Below are 22,929 nucleotides of genomic sequence, written 5' to 3'. Positions count from 1 at the left end.
AATTTATTAATACAGAAAGAATTTATAAGAAAATTTATTTTATGTTTATAGTTCAAATATAATAAATATGTAATCAAAATTTTATAAAAAGTAATATGTTCTATTATACATTAATATTAATACTATTACTTTACAAAGAAAAGGAATTATTTATTAGCCAAAACAATATAATGCTTGGTATAAATTATATTGAGTTTTTTAATTTTTTTATTGTTTTTTTTTTCTTTAATTAAAAGGATTTTAAATTACAAAAAATATTATATTAATTGTATGTATTAAATATATCTATTACAAAGAATATTTCACATTTAAAGATAATAATTATAAATAATTAAATAATAATTATAAATTAAAATTAAATCTTTTTCTTTTTCAAATACTTATACATACATAATAGATTTACAATTGTTTCTTTAATAAATATTCATATCACATGATGTTCTTAAATGTCGTTTTCTTCATTTCTTTCAATTGCATTGTAAAATATTACGTCTCTTTGAAGTGTCGTTAATTCGTTCTGAAATTTAAATAAATTTGAAATATAAATATAAATTAATATTTTTTTTCTTTTAAATAAATTATTCAAAATATTATTTTATATTACACTTATAATATATTTTATTAATATGTTTGGACTGAAAATTTTATTATTTTAAAATTTTATAATATATTAATGTTAAATAAAAAAGGTAAATTGCATAACAAAAAAGCAGAGAATAATGTATAGAAGCAAAAAACAAAATTTATTGTTTAATTTTGCAAAATCCAAATAAGCTTATAAAATAAATGATTATATATAAGCATGTCAAATAATACATATAAATATATATGAACAACGATAATAAAAAATCGACAATTTTAAGATTTAACTTATAAGAAAAAAGTAAGATTGAAAAAGTAAGGTTTTATATTATAATATTTATTTTAATAAGAATTATTGCAATATAATAAAACAAAATTTAATTGTATAATATAATAAAACAAATCAACAAATGATTAAATAATTTATAATTTTTTTTCATAAAAATATTTCAAAATATTTTTTTAAAAATATTATAATATATGTACAAATATATTATAATTATTATTATTACTTATTAATTATTATAATTATTTAAATAAAATTGTGTTAATAATAAAATAATAATAAAATTCTCTTTATTTAATTTACAATTGAATTATTGTTTAAATTATTTTCAAAAAATCTTTTTTAATCAATAATTAAATATTTTTTAAAAGTAATACTAAAATAATTTTAATTTATGTTTTTTTCTTTTCAAAGAATTCAAATTTTAGATGATTAACTCATTATATATAAGTTAAATTTTTTAAATTATTTTTATAATGAAATATAATGTAAACAGTAAATGTAAGAGAATTAATGAATTATAATTCACAAAATTTTTTTCATTTATTAATTTTACTGCTTGAGCACATTAATCTAAATAAAATAAATGAACGAATTCTTAAAACCAGTTTCACGAATGTCAGCTCTTATTACACGAATGAGAAGTTATTAGTAAAAGGGAGAATCAGTGACCTTATATTATTTAAATCATTTTCTTCCTTAGTATATTTCAATAAATAGTGTTCAATCAATTCGATTATTATCTTCACTAATATACATAATGTAATTATATAATAATATATATCAATCAAATTGAATAAATCAATTTTTAAAGGAAATCAATTGAATAAATCTTTTAATGGAAATCAATATTTAAAAAAAATTTCAATATTATCTTGTATATTTTAAATAAAATAAATACTTTTATATTCATAAGTTATCGAATATAAATAACATGTCTCAGAATATACATGAATATTATATTAATTAATTAATTATTTTTATTGTAAAGAAATACTATATTTTAATTGATATTTTAATTCTAATAATTTTAAAATAAATCTTAATTTTAAGCATCAACAATTAAGGAGTTGAAAGTATAAGAATTAAATACTAGTTAATATTAAAAAAACTAAACTATTAATTATTAAATTATTATAATAAATTGATGAATGATATCAATTAAAATATGCCTGTATATAAAATTCAATTACAATATTTTTACAATATTTTCAAATGATTTAATTATTAATTAATTTATGTTTCAAGAATCACAAAAATAGCAAGAAGTTTTGAAATTCAAAAATTCAATATTTATAAATTTCAAAGCATTTTGAGATTTCGAACTTTTAAGAATCTTTTAAGAACTCTTAAGAAACTTTTAAGAATTCCTACTTTTTTATTTAAAAATTTGGAAGTTGTGCCTCACTTTGTAATATATGCGTATTCATAGAAATTTACATTTTGTTTTCTGATATTTATACCAAAGAAAACAGAGACTGTTATTTATAACTAGAGATTTATCGATATTATTAATGGTAAGAAAAATAGATATCGAAAATTTTCTGTTCAAATAATAAGTTTTTTAATCAGGTATGTTATTGCTTTCCTACTTAAGTGATGACACAAATACAAATCTGCTATAATATATCTATATATATATATATATATATATATTCTACTGTTAGATTATAGATTATACAGTATAGATTATACTGTCCATTATACTATTTGTGAACTAATGATTAACGATTTAGTCTTCACGAAGAGAAGCCATCGTTATTTATTTTAATCTATGAATTGGATTTAGAATAATAAATTTAAAAATCTTTTTTTTCTCTTAAGTAAATTAAGTTATAACTTAACTTTTCATAGCAAGCTTATATAAAAAAATGCGTACTATAATATAGAAATATAATTCGTTATTATATCTATAATATCTAAGTAAAATTTCAATCTTTTTAATTTCGAACAAAATTCAAAGCGTATAATGTTATAAATAACTTGAACATTATATTTTATCTATATTATTGGATAATTAATTTTCTAAAAATTATAGAAGAAAGATGAAATAAATAAATTATATTTTCATTTTCATAAAATTTAAATCTTTATTTATTATATAAATATATAAATTATTATGATATTTTTTCAAAATATGGAAAATATCCTGATTTTGATTTATAAATAAATGATTTATAAATGATATATGAATAAAACATAAAAATATTAATTACAGTTTATTTATTAAGTTATAAACAATTAAAGTTTGCATTAGATAAAGCGAGAAATAGAGTGAATTTTGCTCTACTTTTGTTTTATCAGTGTTGGATCATCTTAAATTGATAAATTATGATTTAATAAATAAATCTTAACTGATATTTTTTCATATTAACTTTTATTTGGAAAAATTTTTAAAATCATGTTTAAATTAACATTTTGTAAGAATACTAAAATTATTGTTCAAAATTTAAGCTCATTTATATTTATGTGATTATTTTTATACAAAAAATTAAATCTTTTATAATAAAACGTAATCGTATTTTTTTCACAGAAATTTTATATATATTTATATATATATAGAAATACATCTTAGCTTTACACTATTATATCTTTATACAATTTTAATTTTAATTTTTATTTTTGATATTATATGTCCTATTATTTATATTTGAAAAAATTTCTTACGATTTATGAATGTTTATTCAAACAAATTTTTTAAATAATTTATTGAATAATATAATAATAATTAGATTGAATAATAAATTCAAAAAATGTATACTTTTATATTTTATCTATTTATATAAAAAATTGTTGTCATTTTGTTTAAAAATAAAGATATTTGTCTTTTTGCATTTTTTAAATTGTTTAATAATTTTTTTATGAACAATTTATATACCCAAACTTGAAAAGATTAGAGATATTAATTACTATATATAGTTATGTAGTTTATATATATATATATATATATATATATATATTTATATTTCGCACGTTTATATATTTGTATATGTAGATCTGTGATGTATATATATCTGTGATGTAGATCTGTGATGTAATATCGTTTATATAATACTTTCTATATAAGATATCTCGTGTGTTTATTTTTCGATATTTGAATTTCATTTTATGTAAGATGAAAATAAAGAAGAATTTTCGTGTCAATCTTGCATAACATTATATAATTCAAATACTAATATTATTTTTATAGTTTTTAATTTATTTGTTTATCATTGAATTTATTTATTTATTTGAAAAAATTATTATAATTCTTAACTTTTCAATTACAATAAAGAACATAAAATAAGATAATAATTCTATAAAAAAATTAATGAAATTAATTTCTAACTATAAAATGTTAAGACTTCGCAATAAAAGTAGTACATTCTATTTTCAATTTTTGAAACTTATGCCTATTATATAAAACTTACCAAATTTTTATATACATAAGATATATGTACTTTATTTATATATGCTTTTCCTGAATATATAAAAAGACAACAATTTTTCTTTTTACAAATTTGGTTTTTTTATATAAAAAATGAAAGTATAGATAAAATACAAAAAATTTTGTATTTGCTTAAAAATAAAAAGAAATGTCATATATTTTCTGAATTCGAATTTGATTGTAAAAATTGCTTATCATTAAAAGATAAATAAAGATAAAAAATCGACTTTTGTTATATTTATTTATAAGAATATTCCACAATAGTAATTTTTTCTAACATTTTTATAAATTACATCGGTAATTGATATTAACTTTTTCCTTTTCTTTTTTTTCTTTGAGAGATATAGCTTTGAAGTTACTTCAAAAACATTGAAAATCATAGAGTTATTATTGTTATCATTTTACTATGTCTTTATCACTTTACTTCTGCATGAGATGTGCTTGAAAATTTTTATTTTAAATGAATGTAAATCTTTATTTTAAATATATATCAAAAGTCTGCTTTTTGATAAATAAAGTAAGAAGTATGTGTAAAGTATTAAAAAAATGAAAAGTGAAAAATTTTAGTAAAATATCAATTATTAAAAAAAATTTTAATTAAAAGCTACGAACTTTTGTACAGAATGTAATACATTTCTATTTTATAATACATTATTCTAATTTAGAATAATTTTTCTTTGAAAGTTCAATTATTTATAATTTTAAAATAAATATATTAGTATGTAAATTATAATATAATTATATTAATTATATTAGTATGATATATTAGTATAATTATATTAATATAATTATATTAGTATGTAAATAATTTTAAAATAGTGAAAATATAATTTTATAAAATATAATTATATATTTAAACATATAAAATTTCGTGAAAAACAAAAAAATTTGTTATTCGATCTAAGATACTTACATTCTTATTTTATAATTTAATCATAAAATGTACATTATAATTGTTTTTTTTTAATCAATGTTATTGCACTGCATATCGTAAATCTCTTGTTTATATCTTTGTTCGAAGTAATAGCAGAAGATTTGGCCTAAAAGAAACATGAAATCCTTTGAGCAATGATTATAATATTTAAGGAGACTCCTATAACAAAGATATGAAACATCATCGAGTAAAGCTAATAAATATTAAATGTTAGGAATATGTATAAGTGTAAATAAGCATAATTTATTATTAGCTTGCAAAAATGCTAATTATATAATGTTGGATGCTTTAATTTGTTAATTTTTCATGTATGATTATTAATTTCTTTATAATATTTATTAATTAAAATAAAACAGATTATATAAATATATTCTTGAATAAATTGTAAAATTTTGTTATATAAAATCTTTTTATTATTATTTTTTAATATAATATTTATATATAATTTTTTTCTTATTTTTATTAAAAATTATTATTTGGTAAAATTAAAACATTTTTATATTATAATGTATTTTTAACATATACATATGTAATTGTTCAATATTATACATCAAAATGAAAAAGATTTTTGTGAATGATATATTTTTCAATAATTCATTTTTTCTTCGAGAATTTTCTCAATATTTTTAAAAGTATTGTTTCTAAAAAAAAATATATTGTATATTTATATATTGATAAAAATTAAAATCATAAATATTTATGATATTCTAAACAAATTATATTTTTGAATAAAGATATTTTAAGAAATTTGTACTTTAATTTTTTTATGTAAGATATTTTAAGAAAATTCATTTCATTAAATTACATTTCCTTTATTTTTATTATTAATTCAGAATATAAAAGACGTATTATAAAATTAAAATATATTATATTGTTTTTAAAATTTTAAAAAATAATTGGTTAATAAAATTTATTAAAATGCATTCTATTGAAGTATTCTAATTTATTATAATAATTGTTATATTATATATATTATATTATAATAATTAAAAATAATAAAATGAAAAATAATAAATAAAAATGATGATATTTTATTAAGTACTTATCTTTTTTTAATTTTAAACAAGCATATTAATAAAAATTTTTTTCTAGTATTTCTTTATATTAATTTATATTATAATTAATTATAATTTCAAGTGTTAATTTTGATATACAATTATATAATACTTAATTAACATTAAATATTTGATACTATAATATTATAATACTAATGTTAAATTTATAATTTATAATATAATTATTAAATAATTAATAATTATTAAAAAATTAGTTATAACAATTAATATAATTGTTATAACTATATTATTATAATTATTAAATTATTAAATGAATCATTTTTTCTGTTCATAAATTTTTATTTTTAATTTACATAATTTGAAATTGAACGGTAGAATATAAAAGTATTAATTAATTATATTTAACTTATACACATATATATATATTACATTCCATGTTATGAGTCATGTTTGCATTTCTTAATTTTATTCATTTGTTTATTTTTATACATATAAATAAATGAAAAAATAATTTTTTAATTTGCTTTTAATTTGCTTTTTAATTGTAAGATTTAATATTGTACAATTTTATATTTATATAAACATAAAAATTATGAAACTAATATAGATTAACACTTTATTATTTATCAATTATCGCATTTAAAAAAATTTATTTATTATATACATTACAGTATATCTAAATAAAAATCTAAATTTTTGAATTAATCGATACATCCTTTTATAGAAAAAAGATAATAAAAAAATTTATAAAAAATATTTGAAATTATTTAAAAAATTGTAGAAGTGAAATATTTCCAAAAAATAAGATTTATTAATTTAATTAGGAAAAATTAATTCTTTTAATTGAATTATAAATATATATTCAGTTTGATATATTATATAATAAATTTATAATAATTATTAGATATTAAATATTAAAATACTAAAGAAACTTTATTAAAAATTTTATTTAAAAGTATAAAAATTCTTTATTACATTCTTTATTTATCTTTTTTAAAAAAATCATTTTCTTTTTTCAACCAATATATTATGAAAATAACAAAATATATTATAATTTTAATTATAAATATTAATTATATAATATTTTCTGAATATAATTTCATTTTCTTGTTTCTAAATACAGTATTCCTCATTTAAACTTTTATTCTTTTTAGTAAATGCAGACTTATTCCCATTATTCAATTCCTAGAAGGACTTTCAAAGAGTAAGCATTCCCATAATCTCTGATCTGTGATCAATAATATTTTAATTGCTTATATTATATATTAATTACTCATTAAAATATAAAAATACAATTTTTAAAAACATATATATAAAATATTATAAAATATATATATAAAATATTATAAAATAAATTTCTTACTAAATTACTTGTTTGTTTATGAAGAATTATATATTTTTCCTTATTTTTTTATCTCATATTCTATTTTTTATTATCAAAAATGAAAAAAAAAATCATGAAAAATATATTAAGCAACAAATAAAAATTATATAGATACTATATGATTAATCATTAATTATTAAGAATAAGAAAGAATTTTCAATATTTCAAATGTTGTAAACATTTCATAATATTCTGAAGTTGTTCTAATAATATTATTCTAAGAATCTTCAATTAAAATTAAATCTTGTAATTCTAATATTAATTAATTAGATTTTTTTATTAAAAATATCTCAAAATAGAATTAATACAGTTCCACTTCATTATGAAAATTAATTAAGAAAAAAAATGTCAAAATTTTCTTTCTATTCAATATTTTTTACTCTTGTTTCCATTTGATTCAAAATCGAGCATAACAAAAAATGATGACATATTCTTTATAAAAAAATATCCATACGATAAATTAAAGAATTCGAATATACATTTTTTAATTTATCAATAACAAGTGAGGAATATTGTAGATATTAAAACTAAATTTCATCTTCTATAAATATTAATTTCATAATAAATATTAATTTCACATTTTTACATAAAAATTTAATAAAATAAATCATATTTATATCTATTATTAACGAGAATAAAAATGAATTTCAGTTAAATTGAGTAAAAAAGACTGCAAACATGCTCATATCAATTTATATCAAACAAGAATTTAAATTGTAAAAATAGAATAATTCAATAGGAACAAGATTTAACATCAATGTTAAAGTCAATGTAATAAATGTATATATAATATATTATAATATATTTCATTCTAATAGTTAATCATTATATGGTCTTCGAATTTTTTACGACTTATTCTTGCTTTCTCCTTTTTACAATCATAAATCAATAATAATTCTCTTAATAGTTAAAATATCCTACATATATTTTTTTATTTTTTATTGAAATATTTTAAGTTCTGCATGTTTTTTAATTTTTAGGAATTAATTCTATTGTATTTTATTTTAGAAATAGTATAGTTCTAGAATCAAATCTATTTTTTCTAAGAAAATGATAAAAATTTTAATTTTCACATATGATTCATTAAAATAGGACATTTTAACTAAGAAAAGGAAAAGTAATCCTAAATTTGTTACTTTATAATTTTTTTTTAGAAAAATTAATTTATTACATTAAATGTAACAAACTTTTATGTTACTTATAAGATTCAGATTCGAAATTTTAAAATCCTAGAAATTAGATGCGTAAAACTCATTGTGAATATAAAATAATATAAATTTATGATAACCATAAATTCTCAAAATGATATAAATACGCGCCAAATAATAACAAATTAAAATAGAATTATGTTATGATTATATATGAATATGTTAAAATTTATCATTATAAAATAAAATAAAATGATATTGAAAATAAAATAAAAAATTAATGATTTAGGACAAAATTAGGATTAAATGCAAAAAAATTTACTTTTTATTAATAATAATAAAATAATAATAATAATAAAATTGCTGCAAGTAAAGTACATAGTATATACTCTACAATAATTTATGATAGTTCATTATAATAAGACAATACAAAAATGTTCATATTAATCAATTCCAATAAAGTTTTTGAGCTCAGCTCTATATAAAAGAAAATATATATATATTGATTTTCCTTTTTTTTTTTTTTTTAATAAAAAAAGTTAAAAAAGTAACATTACATACATTCTTTTATTAATAAACTGGGAATGTATTATACATAAAAAATCTTGTGTCATTTTATCTATTTTTTAAAAAATAAATTTATTTATTATTTTAATATAATCAATTATATTCAATTATATTCTTATTCGAATAATCTTCATTTGTGATAAAACGAAATCCAAAAAAAAAAATATTTTTTTATTTTCGAGAATCAATATTTTGTAATTTTCTATGATATTCTATATTTTATTTAAAATTTTGAATGTAAATAACGTGTTTTATAACCTATTCAAAATAAATAACATAATAGATGTGATAGTAGATGAAAGCGATGATGAAGTTAGCAGTTTTATAATTAGCAAATTTTAAAATATTTTAATATATTTTTTACATATTACAATTTTAATTTAAATATTAAAATTTAAATATTACAATTTTACAATTTATAATAGTCAATTTATTGATTGCTGAAATTATTTTAAAATTCAAAAGATATTACAGTACACATATTTCCTTCTCTTCTTATAAGGATCTTCAGTTTCATTCAATCATACGATCAATGATGAAATCATATCAATTTAAACTTTTATTGTTATATTATTAAACTTTTATTATTATTATTATTATTATTATTATATATATAATTAACCTACTATTTTGAAAAATACTTTATTTTTAATACTTATGGGTTCATTTTTCATTTACTATAATTTTTATTGAGTAAGATATAACGAATAAAGACGCAATACAATTTTAATGAAAAATTATATAATATAAATTTACATATAACTTTTCAAGTTCGAAATTTAAAGTACAAAAAGTATAGAATTTTGGATCACATAAATGAGTGTTCCTTCTTAATGATTTAATTTATGACTACAATATATCGCTTCCACCTACATAAATGACCACCTCTCCCACGTATTAGTGAAATGCAACAGATGAGATTTTATTACAAGTTATCGAGATTGCAACTGCACTATATATTTGTACATGACGAATACATTGATATATATATATTTTATAATTGGACATGATCTATTCATATTATGATGACGTACTATATTAAAAGATCTGTGTCATGTATGTATCATATCTATTGTTATACTCATTATTAATATTGAACTAACGATACCTGTCATCATATTGAATATATGTATACATAATATCAATATTTACTTATAGTACATCGACACTAGAATATTCATTTATATTTATTTTGTTTCTTTTTTATAATATTTAATTTTATATAATTTTAATATTTAATTAATTTAATATTTAGTTATATTAATTAGTAAATTTGAAAATATATAATAGATTGTATTATGATCTTTTTTGTATTATGATATTTTTATATCAAATAGAATTAAATAATCATCATCATTATTCTCGTATAATTTATTTTTAATTTTTAATTTTTTTCTGTATATTTAATAATTATAATTATATAATTATATACAAAAAAAAGGACTATTAAAAACAAAATAATTTTTTTTTTAAATTTGACTTTTTATAACATAAAATAAAAATACTTTATAAATATATGTTTGCAAAAATGTACATATAGAAGATTCAAAAGCCAATTTCAGAAAATGATTTATGTAATAGAATTTCTTTATTATTTAAACTTTTAGTTAACAAATCAATTAAATCATTGCTAAATTGTTCAACCAAATAAATTTTTTAAAAAATATTTAGCAATTAATAGACTTATTCTGATTGACTTTTGAGAGTATATAACAAAAATATTTGATTTGAATGGAATTATTGATGTGTATGTTGATTAAGAAAACTTTCAGAATGTTATACACAAAATATTAAAAAATTTGGAATTTATATAAGTTGATTACAATCCATCCTGAATGGGATAAAAAATAAGGATTAATTATTTTAAAATAAATTTTTAATAGATTATTAATATTTTCTAAATAAATCGAAATAATAAAAAATTAATAAAGTAAAAATATATTATGTTAATTATAAAATCTTTTAATAAATAATATTCAATATAAGGATTTCGATTTATCATCAAGTGAAATCCTTAAATGTTTAGATCATATATATATATATATATATATGTGTATGTGTGTGTGTATATAAGCATTATTAAGCTATGTAATTATTAATATTGTTAAACAAGTTAAAGAAGAATAAAAAGCAAGTAATTTTCTTAGCAATTAATCATTAGCAATGTATAATTATGAATTATTAGAATTTGTAAAAAAGCTGTATTGATAAAATATTGAAACGATAAATGAAATTTTTAAATATTGGGGAAATTCTTAATTTAAAAAAAAATCGAAAATAAAACATTTTCACATATAATGTATAATGTAATATTTATTAAATAAAATATTTCTAATTATATATAAAAATTCCAAAAAAAAGAATTTTATTTTAATGTCTATTTTAATAAATATGAGATTCTACAATTTATTTGTAAATATGTTTCTTATTTTATTTAAAATAATTATTTGTTTTTTTTATTTATTATTTTTATTTTAAATAAAAGTTTCTCAATACTATGTTTATATAACAAGGCATTTATTCAAATTTTTACGAAAATTTATAAAATATACAATAAAATATATGAAGTATAAAAAAAGTTAAGAAATATAATATATTTTTTAAAGAGACAACAATTGTAATTTCAAATGCAAAACTAATTTCAAATTCATTATTAAATCTATAAAAATATCATTTTTAAATATTCAATTCTCAATAATGATAAAAAAAATTATTTAACATTTCTCCGTTTTTCCATTAATTTGCTTAAAATATAAATATTATTGAAATAAATTGTCCAAAATGCTATGAATTTTCCAATTAATCAAATAATTATAGCAAACTATATTAAATTTTTATCTAACATATTTATGGTACAAAATATATTATTTTATTTCAATTTTCAGATTTTTTAACATAAAAATTCTAATAAAAAAGATATATAATGAAAATAAAATATATAGTAAATAGCAACATATAAGATATAATTCATTCGTTTACACAAGATTTTTTACTTATATCGAAAAAATGAAGATAAAAAGAAACGAGATATTTGCTGTGAAAAATCTTTGTTTTGAATTGTTAGTTTTACGCAAAGTATCTATAGGATTATTATAATTGAAATATCACTTATTGGTCTCTTTCTAAGTCTTTTCCATTAATGAATCAAGTATACGATATATAATATCCTTTATAAAATAAATAAAGATTTCTATCTTAACATATTATGAATGTACACGTTTCCGTTTACTATAACAGTGTACAGGTACGCAATACTTCCAGTTGATGATACATCAATGCCATACTGTAAAATATATTTGCTTTATTTGTACATAGGGTGAATCACGTGAACAATTACAAATAAAAATATTTGTTTGTTGATTTTCAATTATTTATTTTTTATGATCTGTGAAATTTATTTAGATGGAATAAATATTTTGTTTTTTATTTCAATTATTTTAGAATAGATATTCATTTAACAATAATATTTATAGATTATAGAAAATTTGAAAAAAAAAACATTTAATTCTTTGCAGGCTGATTATTAAACTTTTTATGTTAAAAAATTTTTAGTTTAGGTTATTGTTATTGTATATTGTAATTTGATAAAATTTATTATGAAAAACAAAGAAAACATAAGCAATAGGATATTGCGCATTCCTTGTCTTTTATATAAGTTTTTGAATTTCAAATTATAATATCTCGTTAACTAAAAATTTTTCGATATAAATATTTAACATTTTTTTATAGCAAATAATAAGTTGTATCAATTAGTATAATAAAAATTATATTATTCTATTTAAAAAATTAAACTTAACTTTCATAATAATCTTTATATATCCTCTATATATCCATATATACAAATAATATTTATAGATTATAGAAATAAATAACAAATAATTATTATATCAATATATTCTTATATCAAAAAATTATTGAAATATTTTTTTGTATTATTCATATTTTTTGAAATATTTGAATGATTCGACATAAACCAAATGCATTGTATATATAAAAAAAGTTTTATTATTATTCAAATATTTGAATTCTATGTTAAAAATAATTTACATATTATATACGTTTAATTCTTATTTTTCTATTATTATTATAATAAAACTATTAGATATGTATTAAGTTAGCATAAATAATATTTTATACTTACAAAATGATTAAAATTTTCGATGCAATTGATATCGAAAAATTGATATAGAATTATAGATTGATATAGAAAAATTTTTTAAATTAGACAAAAATTAAAAATAAGAATTATATCGGAAAAGGAAATTTAGAGATTTAATTAAATTTAAAAATTAAAAAAATAATTTAAAATTATAAAATAACATTTTTTATTTGAAAGTTTCATTTATAAATTAAAATAATTTTTAATTCAACATAGAATAATTTTTTTTTTAATTTAATTCAATGATTGCAAAGAAAGTAGATGTAAGATTGTATTAATTATAATTGATTCAATCTAATGATTAATTCAATCTACTCTATCTAAATAAATTTCATATATTATACAAAATATATATTTTAAAGACAAGCAAGCTCATCAACAAACAAAATCTTATAATACTTACAAAATTATAATTGTAAAAATCAAACTTTCCAGATCTTAATCATGCTCTTTCAAAAATAGAATCTCCTTGATTTTAACAATTATATTATAGTAGACCATAAAAATCTTAAGAATCTTTTAAAATTATATTTTAGAAAATATTTAATTTCTATAATTTATACTTACGTGATTCCCTTTGTGTAAAACATTTTAAAGCACCATACATAGACAGGTATGTATCATATCTAAATCATAATACATACTAATTATACTACTATATTAAAGGTGATTTAATACATTCGCTATATTCGAGCTATGTAAAAAGTTTTTAATAGAAAATCAATGAGAAAAGATTTTTTTTCTTTTCCTTTTTTTTTTCTCGTCCTATAAATACATATATTGTACATCTACAGTATTAGTATTAAGAATCTATATATATATAATTTAAAATGTATATTAATAGTTTCGAAATAGTATCATAATCTATAATTGTAAATTCAAAGGATTATATAGTAATTCAATGTAATTAATTTTATCGTTAATCCATTTTGTTCTTCAACTTTTACTCATTTTTCAACTAATGATATTTATCGTAATACTTTGCATTAAACAAACGTTCATCACGAACTTATTTATCGATTTATTATTGCATTAAAGATTTCTTATCGTAACAGATAATTCGGCGAATAACGAAAGACTCGAATAAACATAATGATCTCGTCATACAATAAAATCTTGATGAATAAGTATATTATTTTTTTTATGTTTTTTAAACATATTTTTACTGTAATATTGTATAAATTATTCATAAAAATATCACAATAAAATAATCGAAAAGTTTGGGAAGTAGTACAAGTGAATCTGTTCCAAAAATAAATTATTTTATCTAGAAAATTTATCTAGATATAATGTCTATTATATATCTTTATAAATTTTCCTTTATAATTATTATGGAAATAAATTTATATATTTGATTATTTTAATTATATTATACATATTAATTTTGTAAAATTGTTAACTTTATAGTATATCTCATTTTTTTTATAATATATTTCATTTGAAAATTTCAAAAATCATTTTAGCATTTCTTTTTCTTTTTTTATCAAAATAATCATTTATGTGGCTTCAATGAAAAGGAGAACTTAAGATTTTCTTTTGAAACAAGAATGATAATATTATTTTGCCATAATTGACTTGATGTTCACAATATATAATCCGTCCATTGATCAAGGATTAAACATTAAATCCAATTTTTGGTGATAATATATTATATTAAATAATTATATTAAATAAAATTCATATATTGTTAAAAATTTTTTTTTTGTTTGCAAACATTTCTATAATCAAATACCAATAGAATTAATTTAATTTAATTTTACATATAAAGAGATTTTCTTATTTGCATCAATTTTTCTTCAAATCGATTATAACTCGAAGATTTAAGAATACGTTAATTACGTAATTATATTATTTTCCAGCAAGCAACGAATATTAGTCATTCATCTTTAACAAATATGGTAATAATATAAATATAACATAAAAATTATCAATACTGAAAATTTTGCTACCTTTGAAATTCGATATAATTAAGCAAGAAAGAGAAAAATAGGAAGAAATAATTATCGCGTTTCGCTTTTTAGCATTATAATCTTTAATGTTAAACAATGTTTAGCGTAAGTAGATTCAAGAGCACCAAATACCAACAAGATTAATCTATTAAAATATTTTACAAGAATATAAAAATCAATATATACCGCGTTTACTTTTTTTCTTCTTTTTTAAGTCTAATTAGAAAATATAACTTTAATATCTTTAATGCGAACGTCCAATATTCTCTATATAAAGAGAAAGAGATATATATGTTCGCTCTTTTTTTTTTCATAATCCGTTTCCCCCTTTATAAATAAATAACGCTCAACAAGAAATAAATATATCTTCGCTGAAACTATGAACAAGTTTCGGTCTGTACAAATTCTCGTATGTAACACATTTTCGTTAACGCTAGAACTTCGGATAAAGTCATTTTTTTCTTGATCTTCTTGTTTACTTTCTGTTATCTTTGCATTTTAATTGTTGATAATTCTACAATCTAATAAACTTTTCAATCTCAATTATTTGATTCCATTTTGTAAAATCTTATTTTATGCTTAAAAGAAAAAATTTGAAAAAAAATATTACATACAGCGATCTTATAAAAAATATAGAATTATCCAACTTTTAAAAAATTATTAATATAAATCATTTTCCTTCTTTATATTTATATACCACATTGAACAATTAAAAAATCAATTGATTAATAATATAAAATAGTTGTATCATTAGAAATATATCTATATTACTATATACCTATATTATAAAAATCAATTAAGTATGAATAAAAAAAATAGTTAAATCAAATGAGGAAAATTATTGAATGAAACTAGAAATAATCAAGAATAAAATTTCCGAAGTTCTAATGTTAAAATTCCTTCCCGTTTTTCTGCCAATGTTTAAACTTCGATTGGCTATCTTATTGTAAAATTCGTTAAAAGAAATGGGAGGAATGTTACGTTCTCCCGAATTCTAAAATAGACATAAAAATAACAAGATCATCGAATCTATATACGAGATCTTACATGAACGGACAATTTGGACGAAATAAGGGACAACGAGGACGTATCGTTAACACGAAAGTCCTTCGAACAAAGCTAAGATAATGATAAGATACAAATAATCTATATAAAAAATTTGCTCTTCGCTTTAAATATAAATCCTTCCACCATAAGAAGAGAAAAAGAAAGAAAGAAAGAAAGAAAAAAAGAAGAAAGAAGAGTTACGATAAAAGTACAAAAATTCGAACATAGATAATGCTGAAAAAAGGAAGCTTCATAGCGAAGCAGCATAAAATATGAGAAAGGATGAAAAATTCATTTAATAACCATGTTTCATTTTAAAAGATTGCTTTTTTTTCTTTTTTGCTTCTTTTTCATTCTTTTTTGTTTCTTTTTTCTCCTTTTTCTTTACAAGGATCTCTATAATCAGCACTGCATGATAATGAAGAAATGGTGGATGATGACGTCTAGAAGTGTCGTCGAGAAGGCGATAAACGGTCCCCCAAAACAGCACATAAGGCAGTTTCGATGTCGAATGAAAAAATTTTTTGCGACACATCAGCTTTTGAGAACACCATACACATTTTTCAATTTTCCTTCACTTGAGGCGCCCAGCAGCGTGCGTTTTTGTTCCCCGAGACCAGAACTAACTTCCCAGAGACAACTATAAGATAGTCATGGTCTTGTTGTGGTCAGCAAGCGAAGAGCTAGCTCATTAGGTCAACAGTTGCGATTAGTAGTGCCATTATTCACCTGTGTACCGGCCCCTGTTTCGTAATCCGCCGTCCGATGTTTCTCCTCCACTGAGTAGTGATTCTGATCCTTGAACAGATCTGCAACGAAGATTACCTGCGAAAAACACATTGAAACATGTTTGATTGTTAATTACGCGTATATTGGTTCAAAAGCGGTATGTGTGCATTGAGAGTGAAACGAAAAAGTTAAAATATGATTATGATTTTCTGACAATTTTTAATCAAAAAAATATTTCTTTAATAGCAATCTCTTTCGTAAATCTGCGACAAATAGTTTTTGTAAAATTAATTTTCGAAATGTCTAAATCTTTGAAGGCTTTCAATTTTTTAAATCTTAGTAATTAATCTTTTAACTTTTACAATTCTTAATTTTATCATACTATCAATATTATTTTGTGATGTATTCCAAATTTAATTCAAATTTTATCAAAATTATTTTCATATAGTATACTAAATAAGAAACATTAAATAATAAACAAATTACTGAACAAAAATTTATAAAAATAATCGAAATAAATTTCCTTTATTTTATTAGTTTCATTTCATTCTAATATGCAGCGGAATGTTCTTAAAATTTTTTTAATTAATGATTTTCGCATAATTAATTTTACAGTTATGCAACGAAGAAAATGAACTGATACATTTTCTTGTACAATAATATAAATTCTGATAATAGATAAATGAGATTTTAAACAAATAAATGAAAGAAATTCTAAATTACATGATTATTTTAATTTGAAATTATAAATTTAGGAATCACTATAATATTATTCTCAAATTTTTTTAATAACAAGTGTTTCATTTAATTCTAAATTAGTAAGTTCTCGAAGTTCGTTAAATACTAAAATAATCATGTTCATATTATATGAATGTATATATAATTATCAATTACAAAATACATATATCTATTTAAATAATACATGTACACAATATATTTTTATATAACTTAATATATTTTTTTTTTAAAGAATCGATTCTAGACATCAAAAAAAAACATAAAAATTAATACAAAAATTTTGAATAAAGCTTACTCATTCATAAATAATTTATAAATAATTTATTTATAAATTATTCATTAGATGAATAGACATAGACAAAGGAAGGATAGACAACGATATGATAGAAATACTAGATAGAGAGAACTATTTCACTATTTCTAATTTCGTCTTCATTCAACACAAATTGCTTCGATTGTTTACAATTTAATAAATAAATCTCTATCGACACTTTTTAATTTATAAACTCTTTTTTTTTTGACTTCTATAATTGATTTCTTAAATATTTTATTCTCATTAAAGTATTATAATAAAAATATATTTATATTATATAAATATACATAATCTTATTTCCATTGAAATATAAATCAATATTAATTTTACAAGTATAATATAGTAATTATAATTAATAGTAGTAATATTAATTTAATTAGTAATTTTAAAAATAAATAATTAACTTAGTAATTTTTAAAAATATTAAAATTTTAATAATTGCAAAAACAAACAATCTCTCTCTAAAATCCATCTTTGAAAAGACTAATAATTCTAATATTAAATTTCCTTACGAACTTTGTTCATTTCAAATTAATAATAAGTGATAATAATATTGATAAAGTTTTATAATTACAAAAAAGAAAAAACATGATTTTTTTTACAAAAATTGAAATTAATTTCAAATTTACATATATAAAAATTATAATATTTAATTTTTTTTACAGTCTAATTCAATAGAATATAAATTCTAATTGTAATTATTATTTTCTTATTATTTTCATTGAATTAAATGTATCATAATTAACAGTGCAATTAAATTGTTCAATGAAAATATTTTTACAAACTGCAAAAATAAATTTTTAAAATATTTTTAAAATAAATATTGAGAATTATTGAGAAAGAAAAACAGATTCATTGTAATTAGATATCAAGTAATGATATCTAATAATAGTAAAGAACAAAGATAGTTTTAATTGTCGTTTACATTTTTTTATTTGAAAATATTTAAAATTTTCTATGTAATAAATCTATAGAATTTATATTGTTTAATAAAAATTCTTGCGTGATTCACATTCAATCGTCAATGTTAATATTAATTTTTAAATAAACTTGATAATCAATAAGATAAGATAAGAAAATTTTTTATTCTATTATCTAATATCTAATTCTTTAATCTAAGTTTTACTGAATATTTTTCTATTAGTTTAAGTTTTACTGAATTTATATTTTTATAATATTTCTTTATAAAATGAATATTTTAAATTGTTTATTAAATATATTTATATATAATTTTTGATGTTGAAAATAAAGAAAACTTGAAATTAATAAAGATTTACTTAAATAAAAAATAATTTATCAAATCATACTTATTTTTATCATTTTTAATAAAAAATTTATCCATTACGAATATAATTACGTAAATAATGTTATGAATATGTGAATATATGAATATAATTATGTAAATAATGTTATGAATAATAATATAACTAGATGTTGTGAATAATATAACTAGATTTAAAAATCATTTAAAATAAATACATCAGTTGCATTAAATGAAATAAAATGAAATAATATAATACGATAACAAAAGTTCGGTAAAAATCAATACAAAAACATACTTTTCATTTATAATAGAAAATATATAATGGATCATAACAAAATATAGAAAATAAAAATAAAAAAGATAAATAAAAAATAAAAAATTAATTATTCAATTAATAACAATTAATTTATTTCAAAGATCATTATTCGATAGTATCTCATTTCTACATTTAACAACTTTAAATTTGCTTCGTTGCATTGCCTAAAGCGAGTTATTACTTATTGACCACATCACAAAACAAATTCTATAATATATACCAATCACTATTATAGTTACTATGCTTATCTGCAAATTAATGGCTTTTAATCATTTCCATCGAATTCTAATTTGAACGTAAATAACTCAACTTAAATACCATTTTGCATCGAAGACATATTACAATAGAACTCCATTTATCGGAACACTGAAGAAGAGTTCGTATAATGGAATTCAAATAATAGAAGTTCACTTGTTTTTAAGTGTTAATAGTGCCGTTAAGCACTATTTCTTGTTCAATTAAAAAACATTTATTTAATAGGATACAATTTCATTAGAATAAGTGAAGTTTAAATAAAAGTTTAAATACAAATAAAGATGAATTATGAATTATGTTATGATGAAATTAATGATTGAATTAATGTTATGATAAAAGGAAAACAAAAAATTTAATTTTCTTAGAAAATTGTTAAAAAAAGAATAAGTAAACAAAAATATAATATTTTTATTTTTATCATTTAATATTCATACTTTTATATAATTTAATATTTATCTCTAATGCAATTATGAAATATTGATCAATACAGTAAAAAATATTATATTGAAAATGTACATATTGATATTATAAATAGTAAGTAACAGATATAATTAATATTTATAATAATATTATTATGTTTAGAGATCAATCAATTAATTTTTTAAAAATTAATCAAGAGATATGAAATAGTTAAATTATTATACTTTTAAGATAAATTTTTATTTACTTATAAATATATATATATATATAAATAATTATAATAACTTTTTCAAAATATAGAAATCATCGTTAAAAGTAATATTCCATGAAGTAATTCATTTATTTATTTGTATATATGTGTATAATTACATTACACAGGATATTAATATATTCATTTAAATTCAGCTATAAAAAATAAATTCTGAAGATTAAAATTATAAAAATATATATTTATATAATTATACATTATAAAAATATTGATTAAAGCTTATTTATTAGCAATTTAAATTCGCTTTGAAAAAAGTAAAAGAGATAGAGTGAGATGTTGACTTATATTTCCTCAGAAATATGATTATGTATTTAAGAAAGCATCAATATATAATTTATATTATATTAATATTAATTATCCGTGTATAACAATGATAATATATTATTCGTGAGATTAATATATTTCTGAGGTCGATTCTAAAATAAAAGTTAAATAAATACAAAAGCATATATATATTAAAATGTCGATAAAGGCTTATTTATTTGTAAGCAATTGTCTGACTCTATATCATCATTGTATTATGTTTCGCTTTACCTAATGTAAACTTTTCTAATATAAATTGAATTTTTCATAACTTAATAAATAATCTTTATTCGACATTTTTGTATTATATTTATATCGATTTTTATATCTATTTTGATATCTGATGTCCAGAATCTCCATGAATATAATAAAATCTCATAAATGATTCATTAAATAATAATAATAATAACAACAATAATAATAATAATAAAATAAATAAAATTTCATTGCAGTATAAAAAATTAAAATAAGTTCTTATATTATGAAAATTTAGAAATAGATGGAATACTAATTCATATTATATTTCAATTATTATTTCATTAATTTTTAGAAATATAATCAACTTTTTACAAATCTTAACTTTAAATAAGTTAAAAAAAAAAAACACCTTCGAAAATCAAAAAAAGAACTTGTCATTAAATAGGTGTATAATATTAATAAATTTTTTTTTTTTTTGACAAATAAAATATAGAAAAATTATATTCTATCGCATAGGTATTTACTTATATATACACATTATCAATATTTCTGATTATTATTATTATTTCTTCCAACAAACGCGACCAATGGAGGTCATAAAAGTTGGAGCAACTCGATAGATCGCATATTTCATATTCACGATCGCGTATAATTTATGATCATACAATAGGATAGTTAAGGGGAATAATGCTCACCACGACCAGTGCTGTGATGGCACCAAGGGTCGAACCGGCGAGAACATCGCTCCAATGATGTTTATAATCGGAAATTCGCGATAATGCAGTGAACCAGGCCATAAGTAGGCACACAAGTTGCAGGAAGTGTTTCAATAGTTTGCTACCCTTCCAAGTTATCCTTAATTGCAAGTATATCTATAAAAGAGAGAGAAAAAAATTCTGTAAGCAAATTATACATCGTTGAAAGAGTTATTATGCAAATGTTGCTTTCATTTTAATGCAACAAAATGGGATATTGTGTATTCAAAGGATGAAGAAAGGTGTATACAATGGAAGAGTGCAATTAAGGTGCAAGAAATGAGTAGGTTGATATGAAACATACGATTATAAAACATCAGTTTTCTAATCGTTTAAATAAGCTGATAAATATTTCTCTTTTTTATTCATACATTATTATATTCTTTTATTTTGAATAATATTAAAATATTTATCATAGAAAATTTTAATAATATGTAATATGTATATTATACAAAATGAACCAGATAAGGTGAATAATTCATAAAATATTTGATATATGAAAAAATGTTTCATTATAGAAGATATACAAATAGATTCTAATATTATTAATTTTTTTGTAAGTTGATATATAAGGAATATATAAAAGTCAAATTAATTTGTATTTTAAATTGAAATTATATATTTTTTAATATACTAATTAATACAGATTGTTATTTTCTATTTTTATTCAAGCTAAAATAAAAATATTTAGTTTCTTAATTTTAATGGAAGAAATAAATTCAAATTTGTTTCTTTCAATAAACAAACATAATTTATCATATAAATATAATAAATATATTTATATAATATATAAATATAAATATAATATAAATAATCATAAATATAAATATAATCATAAAGTTTTATAAATATAATATAATATAATATAAGT

General features: G+C 18.0%; 1 protein-coding gene across 6 annotated transcripts in view; it reads right to left on the bottom strand.

Moving 5' to 3' along the window:
- The window catches only part of LOC724942 (putative phosphatidate phosphatase), a 102,606-nt gene that overhangs the window by 3,763 nt on the left and 75,914 nt on the right, over positions 1 to 22,929 (bottom strand). For 3 of the 6 annotated variants that reach the window (XM_026444091.1, XM_026444095.1, XM_026444092.1), the window contains 2 exons: positions 21,999 to 22,175; positions 17,229 to 17,324 (listed from right to left, as the gene is read on the bottom strand). In XM_026444091.1, coding sequence (XP_026299876.1) covers positions 17,229 to 17,324; positions 21,999 to 22,175 — 273 coding nt within the window. Of the gene's footprint in view, positions 1 to 366; positions 518 to 5,212; positions 5,336 to 16,824; positions 17,140 to 17,228; positions 17,325 to 21,998; positions 22,176 to 22,929 lie in introns of those variants that run through there. The other 3 variants (XM_026444094.1, XM_026444093.1, XM_026444096.1) reach the window with 3 other exon arrangements.

This window comes from Apis mellifera, linkage group LG11, assembly GCF_003254395.2.
Source record: "Apis mellifera strain DH4 linkage group LG11, Amel_HAv3.1, whole genome shotgun sequence".
Taxonomy (NCBI): Eukaryota; Metazoa; Arthropoda; class Insecta; order Hymenoptera; family Apidae; genus Apis; species Apis mellifera.
Note: the sequence above shows the minus strand (reverse complement) of the source record. Positions and strands in the feature narration are given on the sequence as shown.